This window comes from Melospiza melodia, chromosome 9 (assembly GCF_035770615.1).
Source record: "Melospiza melodia melodia isolate bMelMel2 chromosome 9, bMelMel2.pri, whole genome shotgun sequence".
Taxonomy (NCBI): domain Eukaryota; kingdom Metazoa; phylum Chordata; class Aves; order Passeriformes; family Passerellidae; genus Melospiza; species Melospiza melodia.
Window position 1 is genome coordinate 8956464 of NC_086202.1, and position 23212 is coordinate 8979675.

The following is a 23212-nucleotide window of genomic DNA, read 5'->3' on the forward strand; positions in this document are numbered from 1 at the left end:
AAGTTCCTGAAGGCGATTCCATTTTGCTTTTTATGCTAAATTTTCCATCTGGTTTTGGGGTTTATGCATTAACCTTTAAAACAACTGGTTCAGAAACATGGCAGAGAAGGTGGCACCTGTTTATTCTGCATGATATTGTCATGCACACATGTACAAAAGAGTCAAGGCAAAGTGACTCTTTTGACAGACAATCACCCTAAAACTGCTCAGAATGAAAAATACTGTGAAAATTTTGAACTTCTTATCAGATACAAAAAATCTAGTTGTGCAAAGTAATAGTTTGGATCTTAGCCTGTGGGGTTTTTTGTAACAACTCCTTATGCAAGTGGTGTACTTTGATGCCCTGCTTGCGAGTGGGGCACCTACTTTCATCTCACCACTGCAATAAAAGAGAGTCCAAAGCAGAGACCTCACACAGGCTCCCACAGAAATTTTCATCTGATGGCCCTGGTGCTCATAGCAAAGTTCAGATTTCCTGAAAAGTATATTATTTGATAGAAACAGTAACTTCTGCCTTTTTTTTTTCCCAGCCAAAACAGCCTTTGTGAGCACATACACATCTGCAAATGTACGCTTGCGTATTTTTGTGACTGACTTGGGTGTGGGAGTACAGCAAAGTCCAAATCCTCTGATCTAATGCTATTGCTGTGCTCATTGCTTGTGCTTCTGCTCCTTGTGTTCACATTACCAAATAAGAGATCACACCCTGCAAGGCTCCACAGAGCTCATCTCCAGGGAAGGCAAAAGCACGTCTTGGCATTCGGAGTGCACACAATCCCAGTGTCGTCCCCCTTCCCCCCCTGGCCTTGTTACAAATGATTTAAGGCAGGCTGTGAATGAGAAACATAAGGTAAACACTATTTGGCCTTTATTGCCTTCTGTCCCAAGCATAACTTGCCCTTGCCTCTGGAGAGGTGCCCAGCTCAGCCCTTCTGGAGACACAGTCACTGGCTGGGTTGTGTGTGTGTCTTCTGGAGAAGGCACAAAAGAGAAAGGATCACATTGGTGAAAGGACTCTGGCTTCTGGACTTTGCTGGGGCTGAGTACATGTGGTATGGAAGGAGGCACAGAACCCACCAGCAGCTGGTGGGGTGGGGAAGGGTGAGAACATCCAGTCCCTTCTCTAATTCTCCAACTTTCTTTTCCATAGAGCAAACCCTAAGATAATCCTTTCCCTGGCAAAACTGACTCCACCTCACCTCATATTCCTTGTACAGGTTGTGCTCCAAAAGGGGTGATGAGGCAGAACAGCAGGCCAGCCCAGGCTGTTCATCATCTCCATGGGGTACTTAGATATTACAAGATGGATAAATGGATCAAACTTAGACGTGTGCCTGGCTCATTTATGAGGCTGCATGAAAATACAGCAGGAAAAATAGCTAAAATGGTCCCCAAATAAAATGGTTAAAATAGATCAGACACAATTTTCCTCATGATTTCAAACTTGAGATAACTTTACCAAACTGTAGCAAGAACTCTGGCTACTTCAGGTAGGTGTGAGTGATAACTGGCTAAGATGCTCAGCTTGCAGGACTTAGTTTACTTGTTCCAGGTAGTATAAATCCCTACTAAAAGCCCACTGCTGCCAGCATCTTCCCAAAGACTGAACTGCAGCCTCTTGGTGCCTCAGCCTGGAAAAATCATGAAAATGCTTCACCATGGGGACTTTCTCTGTGCAGCAATTCAACCACTGGAATAAATAAAACATTTTCCTCTACTTCTTGACAAAAAGACTTGACTGGGAAAAAGGTTCTTTTCTTTCATAGCCCTGACCTATGAGTATTTTTAGGTTCACATGAGGGGATTAAGTGCCAGCTGGTTCCACCCAGTGTAACCAGGGAACCTTGTTTTTTGTGTGTCTAGTCATATACAAGGAGGTGACACTACACAGTTTTTTTTCAGCATAACCTTATGTTTATGAAAATGTCTATATTTAAAATAAAATAAATGCTGAAATCCACAAAGGCAGAACCTGACATGTGCCCCACCCATCTCCCTGTCCTCCTGTACCTCCTTACTGTCCATAAACCCAAAGTTGGTTCTGCTAAACAGGAGAAGAAATTAACTACTGGAATCAGGCCACACCTCTTCTTCATGGTTGGACTCAATGATCCTAAAGGTCTTTTCCAACCTAAATGATTCCATGATTCTGTGATTCATAGACCACTTGACTACAACACAAAGTGGCACTAGCTGCCAGGTGCCCAGGACAGAGGAGCTCCAAGGCACAGGAACCTTGAGCTCCTTTTGCCCTTGGTAGGGTTTCCAGATGAAGCACAGACATATAAACCAGGCTTACCCTCTTAGTTTTTACCCAGATGTGCTCTGGCAAAGATTGCTTGCTCCTCTGGGCTGGCCAAGGGCTGTCAGGCTTTGGAAAAACTGTCGTGTGCTGCAGTGGCTCCCCAGGAGACTGGGAGGATAGCCAGGAATAAAAGGAATCTCCTGCAGGAATCCAGGAGCCGGACTATACCTGAAACCTCAGGAAAAAATCCCTGGTGATGCTGCCAAAGTTAAACATGGCAAGCAAAGGACAGACTATTCAGTGTTGGGGTTCGTGGGAAGCTTCTCTTCTGCCTCCTTCTTCTGCACCCACTTTTTGTGCAGACCTCCATGATACCATTTGGTCACTGAAGCCAACACTAGCAATCAGACATTGGGAGTTATAAAAATGTCGTCATCCTTCTCATCTCTCTTCTACAGGAAAGCATTTAGTGACAGACACGTTAGAAATGAGGAGCACATCCCAATTTGGGGGTTAAACACTGCTTTTCCTTGCATTCAGGAATTTGTGCTATTTTTCTTTTCAATTCTTGATGTCAGAACTATAGTGATCTGTAAAGCAAGAGCAAAATTATCCTTCTTTTCCCTTCTGTGGGGGAATTATTTGTATTTTCTGCAAGACACTGCCTCCTTTTGAGGTATGCGCTGAAAACAGTTATACAAAATGCTAGGGAAAACTGTGCTCGCATTTTTTCTGCTGTCACCTCCTTGCTAAGAAACACAAAATCAGTGAAAATCTCTGTGTTCTCCCTGCCCTACATTTTCTATGCAATTTCTGGAACTTTTAATGCCTGCTAAGAGAACCACATAGCAGGAGGAAGGCACAGCACCCTGGGAGGACTGGTATTGCCAGCAGGGCTGGCAGCAGAGCCACAGAGCCATCCGAGTAGGTCACCCCCTGGAGCGAGAGCCATGAGCTCCTCCAGCCTGCGGGGCTGCCCAGGAATGGAGCTGGCACACTCCCTCTTCTCAAGCAGACCACGGCAGCAATTAATTGCATAGTAATGCAAAGATGCAATTAGAGCCTGGCCAAGCACAACCTACCCCCTCTTGGGGCCTCCAAATTTGGAACATTTTCATTCAGCAGCTCACCCAGACACGTGGGTGAGAGTTGATCTCAGAGGAGTATCTGACACCCTTGTCAGCACCACCCTGCTCCCATCCTCTTCCTCAGGGGGTGAGAGTAGTTGGGTGCTGATGCTCTGAGCAGGCACTTGGATATCCTCCCACTTTGTTTTGCCAATGTGCTTGCTCGGGGTTGTTTTCCTGACAACCCAGCAACTCTGATCTTTCCTCCAGGAGGCCTTTTAGTCAGTGTAACTCCCCGAGTTTATTCTTCAACATGCTGTACTTCAATTACGCCACTTATAAAGAGTGCAAACTACTACATATAATTTGTTTGTTTGTTCTGCCTGTGCTTTCTCCTTGGTTTTGTCCTCAATCAGTGAACTACCCAGAGCAGGGCAGTTGTCTGTGGTTGTTTGGAAATAAGCCAAGCACATAAAGTCTTATGATTCTGGGTCCATCCTCTCCCCTTCCCCCCACCTCACCACAAATGGACTCTATTACTAATCATAACTCACAGCCAACATCTCTTTGGTTTTAGAGAGGAAGAGATTTTCAGCCTCGGGCAAAAGACATCCAGTCTGATCATGAGAGATGCTGAAAGCTACGGGGGTTGCTGGCTCATAGTATCACTGAGGATATAGTCCTTGGGGAGCAGCTTCCCTGCTCATCTAAGTTTTCTTTCATCCAAAATTCAGGCCTGCCCTGTCCCAGTTAGCTGAGTAAAATCTTTACAAGAAAAGAATGGATTTGAGTGGTTTATTTTTGGGGTGTTGAGCATAATGGAGGGACCTGCTTTGCAGAGATGGCTGAGCAACTTGCTTTCTGAAAAAGAAATCTCCTTGCACATCCCAAGCAGAGCACCCTGAAGTGCAGAAATCTGAGCTATTAGGGCATTTCCGAAAATGGCCATAAATCTGCTCAGAATGAAAAATACTGTGAAAATTTTGAACTTTTCATCAGATATGGAATTAGGTTTCACCTTCTATGCTACAAAAACCCTTTTATTGTCATGTCTTGTAGCATTTTAAAAAGAAAGACAATAAACTTTAGAAAGCAAAGTTTTACTTTGGCTGAGACAGAAGTCTGCTACCTGTACTCTGCTACCCTGACCACTGCTTCTCTTTAAAGCCAGTGGAGGAAGCTCTCCTAGCACACCCAATCCATGTGTTTGTGTACTGTTTCCACCTATATTTATATTCTCTTAATTACTTTGTATCCCATACAGATTTAAAAACTTCTCTTTTAGTAACAAAGCCTTCCAGCTCATTTTTGTCTTTCTTTTAAAAATAAACAACTTAAAAGAAGGTAAGATCAGAGGATTAAGCAAATTAATGAGAAAGATACTTAAAAGGCTTTCAAAGTATCCTTCTTGCAACACTGGTATGTAGATTTCTTAAATAAGTAATCATGAGTTCGCAACTCAAATTAGCACCACCGTACACATTAGGGAGGTCTGGCTCAGGAGCTACAAAATTTGAACTCACCTCCATGAAAGAGACAAACCACGTTTGGTTTCATTTTGCTTTTTCCTTTCACTGCACTTTCCCCTCGGTGGCTGGTGATGGCATTTCAACGTGGCAGGCGTGCCCTGGGTTATTCGGAGCGGGAAGCTGCGCATCTTTATGCACGAGGTGTAGACAGCGCAGGCCGACACCGCGCTCAGCTGTGGAAAGGTGGGAAGAGCTCGGTCTCCGCAGCAGCTGGCAGGTGCCTGCACACTGCTCTGCAGGCACTCAGGGATGGGGACACAGGGAGGGGAGGCTCCAGCTAGAAAGAGACAGAAAACACAGATAGACACAACTGAGGCCAAGCTTTGAAAGACGAACCGTAAAGGCTACAGACGGATGTCTTAGCCAGGAGGCACGGAAAAGTATGAAAGGAAGAAGCAATTAGGAGTATTTGTCATAAGAAGCATAAGGGAAGAGAACAACTTTGACAACTTCACCTGTGGCATGTAGGCAACTTGCAGCTTGCTGTCACCAAAGCTGAAGGGCAAGGGCCGCCATTTTACAAAACCCCCAACTTTTTCCAGCTCAGTCAAGGGCCTGTTTAAGTTACTGGAGAGTACAGAACTACTGCACTCTGCAGTGCAGCACCTCCTCTCCTTCACACTTACTTTGAGAGAAAGTTGGGTGAAAATACTCCAGGTTTTTACCTCGAGAAGGAGAGACTGAACACAAAGCACTCAGTGACCACTGCCTTCTACATGCCACAGCCACAGGGAAGCAGTGGGACCAAGGAGTCTTCATTGCAATCTGACCTCAGACACAGCTAAATATAAATACAAATATAAATATTCTCCTCTAAACAGATGCGTGGAACTCTAAGGCTGGATGAGAGGTAAGACTATGCAATATTTTTTCCCCTGATTAGCAAAGGAACCTGTGCTTCTCATCAGTGTCATCAAGACCTCCTCCACTTCCCTCTGCAGATTAACCCTGTCCTCCTTGGCAGGACAGTGGCAGAGCATGTCCCCAGCCTAATTTTGGGAATCTTGCCCATGTGTCCTTGCTGCCTTGAGAAGACACCTCAGCTCACTCACCTTTCATCTGCATTTCCCAGGATAAGGACTAAAGTTGTGTGGGACAAGTCTGGGCCTGCGTGATGAGGCCCATTGTCCCTTTGTGTCCATTAGCAGAGTTGTGCAGGCTCCCAGCATCTCCCCTGATTTTGGCTGTGTGAATCCTGGACTCCTGAAAAATCAGTGCAAAAAGACCTAATTCCTCAGGCTGGTGTCTTAAAGAACCTTGGAGTAACACCCCTCTTTGGGCCAGTGGAAGTACCTGAGGCCACAGGAGATGGCCACATCTCCCAAAGCCCTCAGAACAAGGAGGCCCAACAACTGGAGAGAACAATTTTAACAAAATATTTAGTAGCATTTAGAAATTTAATTATCTTTGTTAGAAGGGTTTAGTCTTGTTAAAAAAAATCCCAAAAACACTGTTGAAAAGGTGTAAAATAAGATGAATAGTGAAGTAAGAGTGTGTGTGTGTGGGGGTATGTGTGTATAAGCATGCTAGAGAATTCTTTTATCTCATTGAAAGACATTTGATACTTATTAAAAGATTATTGCTTTAAGGCATATTTTGATTTTCTGCCTAAGACTGTGGAGAGTCTTGCTACTGAGATAATAACAAAGAAACCTTAAACATGAAAAAAAATACCCACATGAAAGATAATATGTTCCTTATTAGTAGTGGTATCATTTTCGGTGGGATTGCTTCTCTCCAAATATAACAGAAGTTTAAAAGTAAAAGCTCATTTCCAGTAAAAAGAGACACCACACAGTAGTTTTGAACTTTTTTTTTTGTATTCAAAACTGCTGGTGTGTGATACTTCATTAAGCAATTATCATGACTATTTACTTCAAAAAATTATTTACAGTTTCAAGATCTGTGCAAAGGAGAATACAATCAACTATGTTGTGTGTATCAAGACAGAGAAAGTTAGACAAATCTATTAGACATGCCCCAACAATGCTTTCAAAACTAGACTTTTTTCTGCTCTTAGATGAAAGCATTTTGGGGAGTCTAAAAGCAATCATGTGCAATTTTAGAATGATTGAAACCTTTCAGAAACTTGACTATGTATTTGATGTATTTTTTACATATATATATATATATATATTTAAATGTGTGTTTTTACTTTGGTAGTTCTAGTCTCTCTTTACAGCACCTTTCTGCCCTCAGACTCTGCAGAAAGATGGAGAGTTGAGCCCAGGGTGGTGGAAGAATATTTCAGTCAATGAGAGGATACAGCTGTAAATATAATCTCCTTGTAGCTGCAAACTGTTAGTTTAGAGGAGTAATTTAATTTTTATTGAAGTTAATTAAAGTCCATTTGGATTGATCTAGGTGCAGAAGATGACAACCTTCTTCACGGGAAAGAAGAAAATAATCATGGTACATAAAGCTAAATAAACAGCATGGAAGAAAAAGACCATCCCAAATTTACAGACTCTTCCTGGTGTACAATCTACTGGAGTTTAAATACCACATTAATAACCTCCTGAGCAGGGAGGCACTTGAAATACATGCCTGATTAGGGAAATGGCACATAAAATTCATTTTTCTATGAAGATGTGCAAATATTTTATTTACTCAGGAGCATTTACAAATTAAGATTTAGTCAGATATTTTCTGTGTTTTGACCTACACTTATTTTAACAATATCCATCACTAGAATAACTGTGCTGCCTGCATGAACATGAACTCATTTGTATGAACATTGAGGAGCACATTATGTGGAGCACATTTCGAAGAAGAAAAAGACATAAATAAATAAATATGTGATTTTTTTTCTCACAACAGAAAGGTTAAGGGATCACTGACTGAGGCAAGAAATGCTTTGGCATTAGAGGAAAACTGTAGATCAAGAGAATATTATTTTTAACAGCAAAATAAAATCTCTTTTACATTCAGTACTTCCTTTGTTTCATTCAGGACAGTAGGCATTAGAAAAGGGACACAGCCCCAGGAATGTAGCAACCCAAACCCCATTAAACATGCATGGGGAAGATTTCCAGCCTGCTGTGCAGGGAGTTACATGCCCAGGCTCTGTTAACAACAGTAATTGTGCATATAATTTCCTGTGCATTGCTCTGAAAATTCACCCTACAGTCTTTAGCTCCATGTCAAGTAACTCAGCAGCCATTTATTATAGTCTGAGGGTGGAAACCAGAACTTTGAAACTGCAGAATGGCAGCGGTCCCCTTTGCTCCCCTCCCTTTCCCTCACTTTTTCCAGAATTCATCAATGAAGGTCCAAGGACCAGGTCCTCAGACAAAGCAGGAGTGCATCCCTGAGGGATGCAGCAAATCCTGTGTGGTGATGCCTCCCTGTCCCTGGTCTGTGCTCTGCTGGCCTCCTGATGGTCCTTGTCGGGGTCAGCAGATGTCTGATTGTGTGCAGAGCTCTTTGGATCTGGGTTTCACCTCTGGAAGCCTTGCAGAGGCCTGGGTGTGGATGGCCCAAGGAGAAAAGGCACAGCTGCAGTGTGGTGTAGAGTTAATACCCACAGCAGCCCAGAAAGTGGGAGAGGTGGCAGCTGCCACAGGGCAGGAACAGATAAACTCACCTAAAGTGACAGACTGAAGGTGCTTCAATAGTGGGTTTGAATTGGGCTATTAAAACACGAGTGGCTCACCCTGGAGAAGGGGCTGGTGCTGAGGTCCTCAATTTCTGGATAGAGGAATTGCTAAGAAAAGTTACCAGGACAGACGGTACAATTGAAGCTCTGAGAGGAAAAGTTTGCAGTGGGAAACCCAGCTGACAGAGCCCTGATGCCAGACACTACCATGAGACATGCCAAGCACCCACAGCTGCCCTGAAAGCTCAGAGTTTTATGGGATCAGACCAAAGAACAAGTGAAATAAAAACCTTCTCTCCTGGAAAAGCAGTGAAATGCCAAGCTGCCTTCCCTGGCAGAGAAGCAATTAAAAGTTTGGCTCTATTTGCTCGCAGAAGAGTGAAAGCAGAAAGTAAAATGGGAGCTACATCTGAGGACACTGCAGAATCAGGGCAAGCCATGAAGGTAATTTGCTGTAGACCACTGGGCTCCAGAAGATCTTACAGTGAATTATGTTGAATAAGATCACTCCCTATCTGGTCTTCTGCACTTAGATACTAATTAAAAAAGTATACAAACTTATCATCCACAGAAATATGTACATAAGCATCCAAACCAACATCCTGACTATGAAACAAGAATCCCACCTTCTCCACCGCACTCCTCACCAAACTATCCCCTCAGCCCTCAGCACCAGGAGGAAAGGACAAGAGGAAAAAGCAGAACAAAATCAAGATGTTCTTGGCACAGTGTGCCCACAAGGTTAGGCAGTGATGCACTAATGAAAAAGGTTCTCCAGGGAACAATCCCACATCAGTAGGTGGAAGAGCTAATCTAATAGTTTTCTTCCATATCTAAATTCTATAAAGGTGTAACTTGCAGCAGGGAGCATGTGATCACTCTTTGAATAAGCAGTGGGAGGGGAAAGGATATGTTTAATGGCCAGAATTAGTTTCCTTACACTGGTTTCCTGAGCCATTGTGCAGAATATGCAGCCTAAGAGTAGTGTGAGACTTTTTTTTTTTGATTTTGAAATGGGTACACATCAAATACACCCATCCCCCAGACACAAGAAAATTCTCGCCACATGCTTCTGTCCTCCAGACTTACACAGCATTTTATTGTATGGAACACATCAAAAGGGTTTGGTTCCCTTGTAAAAGTTTTACAGGAAAATCATTGAAGAGCAGTGTAACTTTTCCTTTTTTTTTTTAAATTCAAAACTAGAACCAATATTCTGGATTCCCACACTTTGGTGTGGACTCAGAGAAAGCTGTGCTTTTCTGTACTGTAGAGCAGAAATACAGACCCTGTATAATTAGAATTGCAGTCATGGCCTGTGGGATCTAGTGATTTGGACATATTTTATTTAACCAGCTTAGTAAAAGGTAATATTCAGCAGCTGTGATCTATAGCAGAATTACAATTTTCAGGGTCAAGGAGGGATTTTGATATTAGGAGGTTGGGCAGAATTGCTGTAAAATCTCATGAGCTGTCGTTAAAAATAAATGAGAAAATAGGTTATCCAAGAGTCATTGTAAGGGAAAAATCAATAGGCAGTGTCTATTCACTTGGGCTGTCAAAATCCTTGAAATTTGAACAAAAGTTTCACGTTTAGTGTGCTGTAGGTTTTGAAATGTAAGTGGTGAATGCTCTGTGGGTACAAATTCATTGTGCTGTGCATTCAAACAAGGAGAAACCCTTCTGAAGTTCTGGAGTTCTCTATTAAGACAGTACAGCTCCTTCGTCACCAAGTCAGACATGTAAAACAGTTGCCAGCAAAACTTCAGAAGCAATTTTAGCTAACTGGTGACAAACTCTCTCTTGGAAATAGCGTGTTTCTTTCTCTCACCTTGCTCCTCGGGGGTTCCCTCCCACGTGCGGCTCCCAGCGGATGCAGGGAGGGGCTCCAGCCCCGGAGCCCGGGCGGCTCTGTGGGAGCGCACGCGCCTGGTGCGGAACCGCGGCCGGCGGAGTTTGGAAGTGAGGATTATTGATAATTCGCTGCAGCACACATAATTGATATGGAAAGGGAGTATCATCCTCATTCAGAAACAATTAACTTCCCCCTCCAACACAGCAGTTCAAAGAAGACTCAGCCTTTTAAATATGAATGAGCAGAATTTCAAAATATGCAACTATTAGCTATTACAATGTACACATGGAGTGGGATTTTATTTTTTTTTAATATTCTTGTGGCTACCAAATTTAAGTGTGACGTGGATGCAGATCTCCAGGAGCCCAAGTCGTGCATGGACTCCAATCACTTAGAAGTGGGAAGGGGAAAATGAGAGCTTCACGCTGCTCTTGGATTTTATTATTTTATTTGAGCCACAGCCTGATACAACCCAAAAGTGCAGTTAATTCCTGGTTCAAGACAAACAATCGAGACTTTACAAAACATACAAGAATTAGCAGAAAACACTCATTCCTAATGGACATCCAAAAGGAAAACCTTTCCCCAAAGCTCAACAACGCTGAGGAATTCAACAGACTCTTCTGCAGCAGCCCGATGAAGATTTGTACATTGTTAATTTGATTGCAGAAGGTGCATGTTAAATAGAAAAGAACTGAGTTTGTCACTGTCATCTGAATCCATTCAGTCAGTGCAACAAAGGTATATTTAACTAAAATATGAAACAGACTTGCTAACATCGCATTATTTTCTCAGGCTTACAAAGTTAAAAAAAAAATTAAACTGAATATAAATGACTTTGAGCATTTTTTATGACACCCACAGCCTAAGTGATCCAGATAATGTAATCTAACCATCATTAGAAACCATGAAATTACAATTCCTCTGGGATGGATATTTATCTCTCTGTTACATACAGAAAGGCGATTAATTAGTAGCTCTTTCAGTGTTTAACATTACTGTGTACGGAGGCTGATTAAAATCTAACTATAGAACAGCTATGATAGCTAACACGTAATCTGGGGAAAGTTTAGCTGGGGCACGAAGAAGCACCTTAAAAAGAAGACTTAAAAAAATGCACTCTTAGAAGTATGTAGCTTCAAAGCCAAAACACAGACTTCCTTCTAATTTCTATTACACACAGCAATCATGACAATTACTGAGATTTCAAAAACCTCAATATTCAAAACAACTAAACCCACGTCAAATATTTTTGCAAAGTGGTACAATTCACAGAACACCCTTTTTTTTTTTTTGAGAAAAGTGTACAGAACACAGTCAGGAAGGGAAACACATTGTCTTGAATGTCCTATTCTGAAATTTAAATGGGAGGGTTTGCCAGGGTGTGTCTGTGTATGTCCTGCATGGACAGCACAGCGTGCACACACTGTGTGGGCTAAATTCATATTTCTGGTGTAATTTCACTGGCTCGTGTGGAATGCACCAAAGATGTGTCAATGTGTGTGTGCAGACAGTTTCCTCCAGGATCTCACGGGGGAAAAGAGGACATGGATAATTTCACTTTGGAAGGAATAAACAGAGGCAACTTTAGCAGGTTTGCTTCCCAGAGCATTCCTTTTGTGAATAAAAATACTGAAGGAATTTCACGCAAGAGTGGCTGAAAAATCCCAATTCACTAGATGTTATTTTGAAAATAATTTCTTACTTTGGTGTCACTGTATCTAGGTATGGGAACTAAGAGGTTTGGTCTGGTTGAGAAGAGGGAAGAAGCTTTAAAAGCAAATGTGAACAGCTCAACAAAACTCCAAGGTAACCCTAGTTATATTTAATTTTTTGAAACTACGAGCTGAGACCACAAGTCAGTATTGGACATAGGTTGTATTTTAGTGACAACACACAGAAAGAAAGTGGAACTACCTTTAAAATGTAGTGTAAAGAAAGGACACTTTACCACCCCCACAGCCCCCAGTTCAGGTCCCAAAGAACTGAGCCACTGATTCCTAATCCTCTCCATTGCATCAAGTATTGTGTAGATGCTGCTCTCTTCTGGCTGCCTACACAAATTTTAATATGTAAAATGTTAATAAAAAGTGAAATAAAAGGCTGTGAACAATCAAAGATGGCTTCAAAGTGCTGAGGGCAATGGAGGCACCTCTAAGGCCTTGCTGAGGAGAGGTGACCTATAACCAGTCACCTCATAGTTCTGATCCTACACCACGTGGGCCACGACCTCCTTCAAAATTTCCCTCCTCTCTTCCTGAAGACCTCACTCAGGATGACCCACATTCATATTTGGAGGCAAGGGGAAGGCACACACTTATTTTTCAGGAGAAAATTATGATGGAGATGGGTAGCACTGTTTACTTGGGCAAACCCTGCAGGGCAAGGGGTACAGCTGTGATGCCATGAGGTGCGTGTGTTTGGCCATGTCACACCTCATGGCATCCTGAATATCAACAGCTCAGTTTTGTATTCTTACAAAAAACAAGGACAACTGAAACCTAGTGAAAAGGTTAAAAAAAAAAAAAAAAGGAAAAACATAAAAAAATTCTAAACTCTCAAGTGACCCTTGCATCAGGACAAGGATCTTCAAGCCTATACAGCACAACCAAGCTGCCAAACCAAGTGTATCAGGGGTCACACCACCCCTCCAGAGAGAGCGGAGGAGGAAAAAGATTCCTTTGAATAGGCTGGAGGTAGGAAATGACTTCCCATTGCTCCACTGTGGGACACAACAGGGTAGAACATTACTGGAGTCCAAGATGACCCCAAGATGGTTGACTTCTTTCCTCCCTCTAGTTCCACACATTAGACATATCCCTGTCAGGCACCTCTGACCGCCCTCTCTGGAGATTTCCTCAAGCAGATCTTCTGGCTCAGTCCTGTGCTTCAGAGGAGGTGCCACACCCTGCTCCATCCCTCTCATGTGCCCATGTGGTAACATCACATAACCATTGTCTGCCTGAGAAAGAAGGAGCTGCTCTGAGGGCAGGTGACACCTGTGGGTATGTGTGAGTTCACACTGTCCAACAGCACCGAAGTCACCAGTCCAAGCTGCAGGGCAGCTCAGGCACTGTGTGAAAGCCAAAATATCTCATCCTAGAGGCAGAGGAAATAACCAACACTGATCTAACCCCACACTAGTTCATTGTCCTCCTTAAGGCTCTTAAAAGATCAAATCAATCTTTAACTCAAGTGATATCTGGCTATGTCCTACATCCCTGGAGCTCTGCTGACCACACAGCCAGGACGCATGGGCAGGGCAGAAGCCTTGTGAAGGTGAGAAATGCTGTCCCTGAGACACACCAGCTGGTTGTGGTGGCTGGGGACATGCGCTCTGTGCCACGTGTTTGTGTGGCACTGGTTTGCTCCTGCAGCGAGAGGAAGTGCAGTCCTCACAGCATCCGCGGGACTCGCAGGGATATCTGTTACAATTCATTAAGTAGTGCTCTAAGAAGTTACAATAATAACATTTCAACACAGTTTCCAGAGGGAGTCTCAGAAACTACAGGAAAAGCTGACAAGTTTCAATCCATTTATCAAAGCACTCCAAGACAGATGAAACAGCAGAGCTGCTTAGTGAGGAATGTCTCTCTTTCTGGGTGTCCAGAGCATTTCAGTAAATAAAAAGCTCTTTAAAAATAAGTCAGTACAATGGAATCCCTTTTGCCTTTTGCCAGCGCTTGTATTACACTTGCACCCAAATGACCCTCCTACCTATAATACTGCAGCATTTACATACACATCAAATGGGTGCTTTTCACTTACATAATACATTTAATCCAGGGATTACAGAGCACATTATATATTAAACATTACACCACCTCGTGAGGTAGGTTAGCATTAATGAAATTGTGGTGGGTAAACTGAGGCACAGGCCAGCTTTATTACTTGCCTGTGGTCCAGAGGCAATCAGCGGAAAAGTCATTAAGATGCTGCTCAAACAGCAGAGACACATGTGCACCTACTTGAATGGGTAAAATAGACTGATCCACGTGTTCTAAAGCAACTTCAGCTGCTCATCTGGAGACACTCAGGTCTTGATTTGCTGAGGGCAGGAGAACAAAAGGCAAATAGGAAACGTCAAAAAGAAAAGAAAGCAAATGTTAGCTGTTAGAAATATATTTTTTGTATGCCAAACTGTTTACACAAAACAAGAGGCATCCAAGACTGAAGGACACTTCAGATGCTGATCTCTAATAATTTGATTTTCTGAGTAAAGATTTTTCTAGACCTGCAACAGGGGTTTTGTTAGGTTTTTGTTCAATAATGTTGGTTTATATTTAGCTTTCGTATAGCAGAGAAAAAAAAAATCTTTGGTTAAGGTCTTTGAGCCAAGCATCTAGGATGAAATTTTCAAAAGCACTCAACAGTGGCTTTTGAAAATAGAATTAGGCTAGTTGCTGAGACAAGCTTTGAAAGCCACCCCCTGCCTCCTTTAGCATTTTAACTGAGAGCTGATTTCCTCAGCGATGTTCCCTGTTTTAGTCTCCCCATCTCATGGCTTTCCCCAGTATTGCTGAGGCAAGTTGGATTTAACGCCAGGAAAGGAGGCAGGAGACAGGAAAGGAGGGAGCCTGTGGTCATGACCTCCCCAGCAGGTCTGCTGCCCCAGAGTGCTGTAGCTGGACACAGGGATGCTCCCTGGGTGGCTCCCACTTTCCAGCCAGCCTTTGTTCTCTTTGTGGGAGCCCTGGCTAATAGAGGTGTACACCCTTCGCCTGATGGGTAGGTGAGGCTATAATTACCTCGGTAATAAGGTCTGATTCTTCCCTGCTCTGCACCTCCTCAGCTGGCCAGGAATACTTGTCTAAAGTGGGTGCAAAATGCTACCAGATCAGAAAGATGACATTTTACATCAATGGAAATGACCAGGTGTAAGGAACAAAGGCCTACAATAACAATGCTCTCAACTCTGTTGTCCTTTAATTAAGTAGTTCCTCCAGCAATGACACTAATGAGTCCTTGTTTCCTCAGGGTTGGATTCTCTAGTATCTAAATGGGATGTGAGCTTTTCCTGGGGAGAGAGGCATTTATAATTTCTTCCTCCTAGGTAGTGTCCAATTTGGGTGGATGTCACGCTGCAGCCTCTCTTGGTGAGGACGCCAGTGAGGACATCTCTCCTCTTGGCTGCTGATTTCCTGAAACTGAAAGAAATTTTTGAGAGCTCTGCTCTCCTATTACATTTGGCTGAGTATGGTCAAAGGCTCCAACTTGGCAGGGGATGGGAAGACAAATTCATCAAATGAGACAGACCAAAGACATAAGCCTGTTTCTTCTAGGAAGAGAAGATTAAATATTATTTTTTATTTAAAAGCAAGCTTTCTAGTGGTGTGGTAAACTCACAGGGTATTTTTTTGCTTCCTTGGAAGGCATGCCTGGCTGCAACTCCTGCAAGCAGTATCAACAAAAGGAATATGTACAGACAAATACATGCAGGCAGGACATGCAGCTCAGGCAACAAGCAGTGTTACTTAGCTGGCTACAGAAGAGAGCTGGAAAGTTCATTAAATCCACAGAAGCAGCAATCGTGTTCACTGGGGACAGTGCTGACCGGACAAGGTCATGGGTCTGAACGGAGAAAGCAACTGAACAAAGAAGCAGCAGTAGAAGGTTTTCTTTGGGTTTGGTCCAGGAGAGCAGTCACAACATGGCAGCCAGCAGGATGCATGCACCATAACACTGGCAATGCAGGCTTGGCAGCCTGCTCCAGACCTCTCTGGCCACAGGACAGCAGGGACAGCCCCTTTCCTGTACAGAGTTTAATGGCTCAGAACCACTTGAGGCCCTTGAAAATGTGTAAAACTTCCACTTTCCAACACTGCTTTCTGGCAGGACAGACATCCAGGGAATGCCTTCACTTTGCATGCTCCTGAACATCCCATCAATGAACAGGCACCAGCCTTGTGAGAAAACAGACACTGCCTTGCAGAGTCCACATCCTTTACTGGTTGTGCTATCACCACCACCCAGTATCTCTTCTGTTGATAAAGCCAAAACACCAAGGGAACACCCAGGCTGCACTGCCATGATTCCAGGATAAATCTGCAGCAGTTTCCCAAAACACCACAGTGCCTGGGTGGTGGAGAGATACTGGCTGTGGGTGACACAACTTCTCACACTTAGCCTACCTCACAGAATAAAGCAACATTTGTAGGTTAGATTATCTAGAGTTTTTTTTGCTAAATTATTGTTGCCTGGGGAAAAGCAGACTATTCCCAAATCCACCCTGGGATGCCTCTCCAACTGCAGACACCATTTTACTTATACTTGTGCACAACAGTCTTGCAAGCAGGTTTTCCAGCCAGGAGAGGTAATCACGTCTGTGTGTTAGTGGGAGACAGAGAGCTGCACAGAGCGAGGGCTGGGAGCTCCCCCTCTCTGTGTCTCCCTGTTGAAGTTGTCTGGTGTGAGATGGAGACAGAAGCAACAGATCCCAACAGTACCAACCTGTTACAGCCATACCTTCAGGAAAAGTCCATGGAACTACCAGTGGACCTTCCTGAGCAACGGATCAATACAGAGCTTCATATCAGCTGCGCCGTTATTCACGCCAAAGGCAGTTGTTTGGATGAAGGGATGAAGAGAGCATAAGTTCACCAGCTCTCAGTGTATAAGCTCTTCCTCCCCCACCCCGTAGATGCCTTCATTATTTATGTGTGACAAATAAATAAAAGACAGCAGTGGAAGATGCCAAATGCCAAAGTGTTTCTCAATGTGCACCTCTGTTTCCTGACACACGCAGGCCGGGACTGTGCACCCAGGCCAGGCTGTGGGCACGGCGAGGAGCTGGTGTGCCACTGCTTAACATGCACAAAAAACCCACTGCCAGGCAGTAGCTGATGAAATATTCACCTGCTACATGCCTCTTTCCCCACGTGACTCCAGAAGCGACAAATTATCCCAAGGAGGTGCGAGGGAGCACCGTGCACTCGGATGGATTTGCTCTGCAGCATCCTGTGATACGTCATCACACCTCGCTCGCCATTTCTGCCATCATCCCTGCTCAGGGACCCACTGAATGCAAACTGCATTCAGATGTATTGAATAAGAAAAGATCAAAGACTGACTATTATAAAGCAAAGGGAGCCTAACACATACCCTGCCTTTGACTGTTTCTTTTTTTACCATCTTAAAATTCTTCTGAAGCTTCTCCTTCCATAAGAGGATTATTTACAACCAACAACTGCAACTACGCAGAGAAAATATACTTAGAGATAAATACTTTTTCTCCTATAAAAAGTAGCAGTTAAAAATATCTGTTTCAAAACAAAATCTTCCCATGGTTTCTTATAAAAACCAAAAAAATGTCAAAACACATGCTGTCCCCTCCAAATGAAAAAAAAAAGCCTGAACCCACATCCTCCTTGAGTTTATCATAAGCTGTCAAGTTGCTAGAAACAGAACTGTGTAAGACATTGCCACAGCTAACAACTTTACTGGGGATCCACATGTAGCTTTTTCCCCCCTACAAAAGTCCTACCAGATTTTGAAATGTGAGTGGTGCAGTTCAAAACAAAAAAAGAAAGGGACATGGATTTTTTTTTTATTTGGGATGTGTGCAAAAGTGGTTCATTTACGACTGTGTATTAAAAAAAAAAAAGAGTGCATATAAATATTTATGATTGGAAATTTCATTATTTAAAATTATTCTATAAATTTGCTAGTAACTCAAAGATGAATGCCTGCTGTACAGTTTGCAAATTAAGTACCATTATTTTTCTCTTCTGCACTTGAATATTACTCACAGCTAAAGTCATTTAAAGGGGTTAACATCAGCCTTAATTAAATATTAAAGTGTGCCTGTACCTGCTGCTATTGTTGCCCTTAGAATAAGATATAACCTATTTTTGACAAGTTTTCATCTTTCTCTGTGGAAGACGCTACATGAAACCAAATCAGTGGCAAAGAGGAGGGTAATGAATAATCTATTTCATATTCCAGCAGTACCCAGAGCTCTGAGTGGAAAAATATTCAGTCAGATGATAGTATGAGGCTGCTGAGGTACCACATGACGCAGCTAATGTTTAAATAATAATAATAATAATAAAAAAAAAGCGATAAACAAATCATTAGCCCTTAACAGTTGTTTAATGCAATTTGTTAATGAACGTAATGGTGGGGACTAATAATGAAAGAAAATAAAAACGTCTAAACAGGCGCCAAGTTGCCAGTGATGCTCAATTATTTCCTTGTCAAGTTTTTATGATTTAATGAGCTCCTCTGGGACTGACGGCTGTCAGTCAGTCGTGACTTTTTGACACCATTACAACTTCAAATACAGCAGCAGGCAGGCTGTTTTCCTCGGATTTGAAATACTGAAATGATCTGACAGGTTTAAAGAAAAGATGTGCAAAAAAAAAAAGGAGAGAGAGAGAGCGAGAGAGAGAAAGAGAGAGAGACACAGTTGCTTTTTCTTTCTTTTTCTTTTCTTTTTTTTTTTTTTTCTTCTATGGGGCAGACAATCTCTGGATGCTGTTTGGTAATGAAAACCCAATCACAGAGGTCATTATCTGATGAGGTTTTCTTGGAACTGGCAGGGTTTTTTTTTCTTTATTTCTTTACTTAATGATAACCCTCGATGGGTTTGCCCCGCATGGGATGGTCAGAGCCGCACAATTTTGTTCACCATTAATTTCAGCCTTTGAAGCTCAGAGCTCTGAAGCAGCAGCAAAGAAAACCCCCCACCAAGCTGGCTCCAAAATAAGACAATCCAGCCTGCCTTAAACAGAATAGCAAATGGCCTCCCATCCCAGAGATGAGAACTGACGTCAGTCAAGCTACATTTTCTGATATTTCCCCAAAACGTATAGCATTTAAAACCCTTTAAAACTTAAGAGTCTTTAATTAAATTGCTTTTGATTTTATATCAGTGCAGAATTAGTTTATTTATTCTGCGAGCCCAGCTGTTTAGCAGGGATGGATTTCGCACACAGCACCACGCGTGCGTTTTTTAATTTGTCGTTTCTCCACAAAGGCTGGCAACATTAGAAACACTTTGCTCTTTGAGGTTTACATTTGTAAGCACTTGGATTCATTCACAGACGTGCTGTAAATGTGACCAAACTAGTCCAGGGGAAGCCTGGACCTGGGGGTGTCACACTGCCTGTGGGTGGTTGGGGCCGTGCTCTCAGTTGAAGTCGCTCAATCCCCACCAGAATGTGTGGATTTGGTGAATCTCACCTGCACACTTCCCAGGCCAAATGAACAGGGGTGAGAGAGGAGTAATAATGTGTTTTGAAGATGTAATGTCCACCTGAGCACTATTTTACATGTGGGAAGTAAGTGAGGATGCAAAGCAGGCACAGAAGAGTTATTAACAGGTTAGCACGAGAAACATAGCGATGGCGGGCTCATCAAAAGTGGAGATGAAGGCTTTGCGTGGCAGTCTCTCTCTCTCCCTCATTCCTATCTGAGTGGATGTATCTGATGTGACACTATGCCCTAGATTTATACTGGGATAAGGAAAACTAGCTTCCTTTCAGCTTTTTGCTGATTCCAGCAGGTGGCTAGATAGAGGGCAAAACCTAGTCATAGGTCACTGTTAAGATCAGTAGTCATGAATCAATTCCCATGATAGTTAAATTATTGAGGCAATGCAGAGAATGTCTAGGCAACAGACGGAGCTTAAGATTTCCTTCTTGACAGTTTTCTGCTTTACAAAATATGCATCTCCTAATTTGCCGAGCTGAGGATAAATATCTGTAATGCTGCCAGGCTTCCTCCTAATTTGTCTGAACTCAGCTCTGTGCCATCACTGGAAGCTAATGGCCAGAGCTCTGCTTACACAAACCAAAGGCTCAGTTTGAGTGTCTGCTGTGCCTGAAGGCTGGAAGCTGAACACCCAAATCTTTCTGTACCTCAGAGCCACGGGGTAAATGCCACACACCTGGCAAGGATGAAACCAGAGGATGCCCCAGGAGGCAGCTGGGGGGTCCCATGACCTTGTGGCAGTGCAGGGCCATCAAGGTGAGGAGCTGAATGTGACTGTGCTGCACAGAGCAACACCTCCTGAAACCTGGGTCTGGGCTGCCCAGGAATTTTGTTTCAGCACCATCCTGCAGCCAGTGACATGAGCTGGTAGAGAAACCCAGCACATAAACCACTTCCAAACTTTGTTGTGAGCTGCATGTAACACACAGACAGCAGAGCTGACCCTACATGCTTACATTTGTTTCAATAAGTAGCATTTTTCCTGTGGATCCTTTTATTCTACATTTATTACCCTCTTTCTATGTCTCAGCTGTGGCATTAGTACCACATCCTTTTAACTGAGTTATTTGTTTCTATGTAGAGAAAACGATGACATTTGGGGCCAAAATCAGCCTCCAAGGACAGCACAGCAAATCAGTAGAGTCCACAGGAATGCAAAAATCCCAAAAATACTAAGGCACACATGAAAATTCAGGGCTCAGCTCCTGCCGAATGTGGGAGGAATTTAAAAGTCACCAGATTTTTGTTTCTTTGAACATCTTTTGGAAATATTTAATGGCTTAAGTTCAAGGGCTTAATATTCCTCTTCATTTGCAATATTTGTAAGGGATTGCAAATAATGAATTTAAGAGTCATTATAAAAATACAAACTTTATCACATCAGCAGTGATAGACCTTTGCTGGAATTGCAAACTTAAATATAAGCCAAATGACCTCAACCTGTCTCAATCAGAAGCACAGCCAATAGGGAAAGAGAAACAGCTCATTTACACACAGGTAGATGAAACTATGATATATTATATCAGCTAAAAGCATATATAAATTAACATTTTTACAGTTTCTGCTTAAAAAGAGGAATATCACATCAGAATTTAATACACTCAAAATACTCCAACATGCAGTCTCAACATAGTCAGGCCAGTATTAAAAATCTAGATTGTTTAATGCACTATAATCACACATTTGTTGCTGAACTATTACTTAAGATCTCTTTTCAATCAGCAACAAATAGATAAGTATCTTTAAATATCTTCATTAAGGGCCTAGTGTGTAATGCTTATCAGTACATATATCAACACTGGAAGATTTAAAAGAGATGGGCTGTAGCCATAACTTCATTTTAGGTAAGTGATGTGTTTTCATGATCTTGATGAAAGTGGAATTGCTTTGAATAAGCAGAAAAGAAAGCCTAACTTTAACAAAAAATTGTTAAATTGAGTTTTGGATTTACATCATATATTAAACACTTGCCTAAGGTTGCTCTCTTTTTAAAACTAGCTACTGTTCTTAACCAGGTTACATCTACTACGATGATGCGTGATTGGGAGTTAGTCACAGGAGACAGGTTCACTTTCTACATCATTTGGTCTTTGCTTTACTTATATTTTAAATCACAGAAGGTCAGATACTGCTTGATATTCATACACCCTGCACAGCACAAGAAAAGTGCAAAGACTCTCTTCCCTCATGAAACTCTGACAACTTACAGGCTATTTGTCTGTGGGTGAATTCAACACATATTAAATCTTTTTATACCAGAACAAGTCCTCATTCCAACAAATATTAAGATCCTGAAAACACTCAGATAAGGACAAATATGTAAGAAAAAAATAGTCCCACATGCCATCAACTATGCCATCAATAATACAAAATATTTTACACCACTTGCACCTGAGTTGAAGAGTGGAAAAGAGAGGGAGACTCTGTCAGTGCAAGAGAATGATTCATGTGACCACTTTGTCTTAATTACTCAGAACAAGCAGTTTGTTGCTGTTTAGTGAAGAACAAAGATATCAGCGTCCCCTGACAGAAAAATAAATAGCCATCATGGTGGTGAAGATGATGATGACTGCCAGCACAACAATCAAAATCCGGTTTTGGATGATCCTGGAAAAAAGCAGAAGAGACAGAAAAAAATGCAGTGAATAAAACAAAATAAATCAAAACAGCAGAATAGATATAAAAATTATAAAATGAGGTGTACAAAAAAAACTGGAGAAAAGACATATGCCCACAAATTCAGTATTCCCTCTACCATTTTGTTATCTTGATTATTTTTTACTTCTCCCAATTTCCAGTGCTTCCAACTGTATCTTTATGTAGCTACTAAATCCAACTTTTGTATTCATGAAAGAAGTAGAATTTTCTGAATTATGCATACATTTATATACATTTTAGAATAAATTAAATAAATTATGTTACAATTTATTAACCTTCTAAGAACAAATTAAAAAAAATAGCGTTCAGTCAATGCAATCCAAGCCGGGTGGTCTATAATAGTAAATATCATTATATATTTTAAAATCATTCTCAAATCTTCAGTAGTTTTAATCTGAAAAGAAACAATTTATTAATTTTCAAGGGATTTTACTATTAAGGAACAAGATTTCAAGGAAACACATGTCAATGAGATACTCACTTGTACTAAAATACCAAGGGAAAAGTACAAAAGATAGTTTTGAAGAAAAGGATGATATAAAGAAGCAAGTGTCAAACTGTGAAGCTTATGTTGTAAAAGCATCTCTTGTCTCTGTAGCATACCTTTACTTATGGTAATAGGCAATGTTACATTTCTATGCAGTATGAAAAAAATGAAGATTAGTGAAAATAAAAAATGCCAGAAGTAGAAAGTCCTAATATTTTCCCATTATTTGTTGGGAGAAATTCCTGCTTCTAAAATCAGTCATCACGTCACTTCAGATTCTTCCTAAAATTAATAGGTCAATTAAAATTACTAAATCAAGAAACAGTACAATTTGGGACATTTTACACGAGGATTTTGGATTGTAAGAATTCACTGTTTGTTATTCCATTTTCACAGAGAAGGAAGAATATTTTCACAGGCTCTTCATAAATAGGGAGTTTTGCAAAACACACTTGTACATGAAGCTTATCATCAGAATTGGGGAAAAAAATTGGAGAAAAAAATCTCAACAACCAAGTGCAATAAAAGCACCCCAAGTTATAATTTTTTTTTTCTCATAC

The 23212-nt window shown here is 41.9% G+C and overlaps 1 protein-coding gene across 4 annotated transcripts in view; it reads right to left on the reverse strand.

The window, feature by feature from the left end:
* Positions 1-21005: 21005 nt before the first annotated feature.
* The window catches only part of VTI1A (vesicle transport through interaction with t-SNAREs 1A), a 256527-nt gene continuing 254320 nt past the window's right edge, over positions 21006-23212 (reverse strand). For all 4 annotated transcript variants that reach the window (XM_063163191.1, XM_063163193.1, XM_063163190.1 and 1 more), the window contains one exon: positions 21006-22114. In XM_063163191.1, coding sequence (XP_063019261.1) covers positions 22021-22114 — 94 coding nt within the window. In that variant the 3' untranslated portion in view covers positions 21006-22020. The remainder of the gene's footprint in view (positions 22115-23212) is intronic.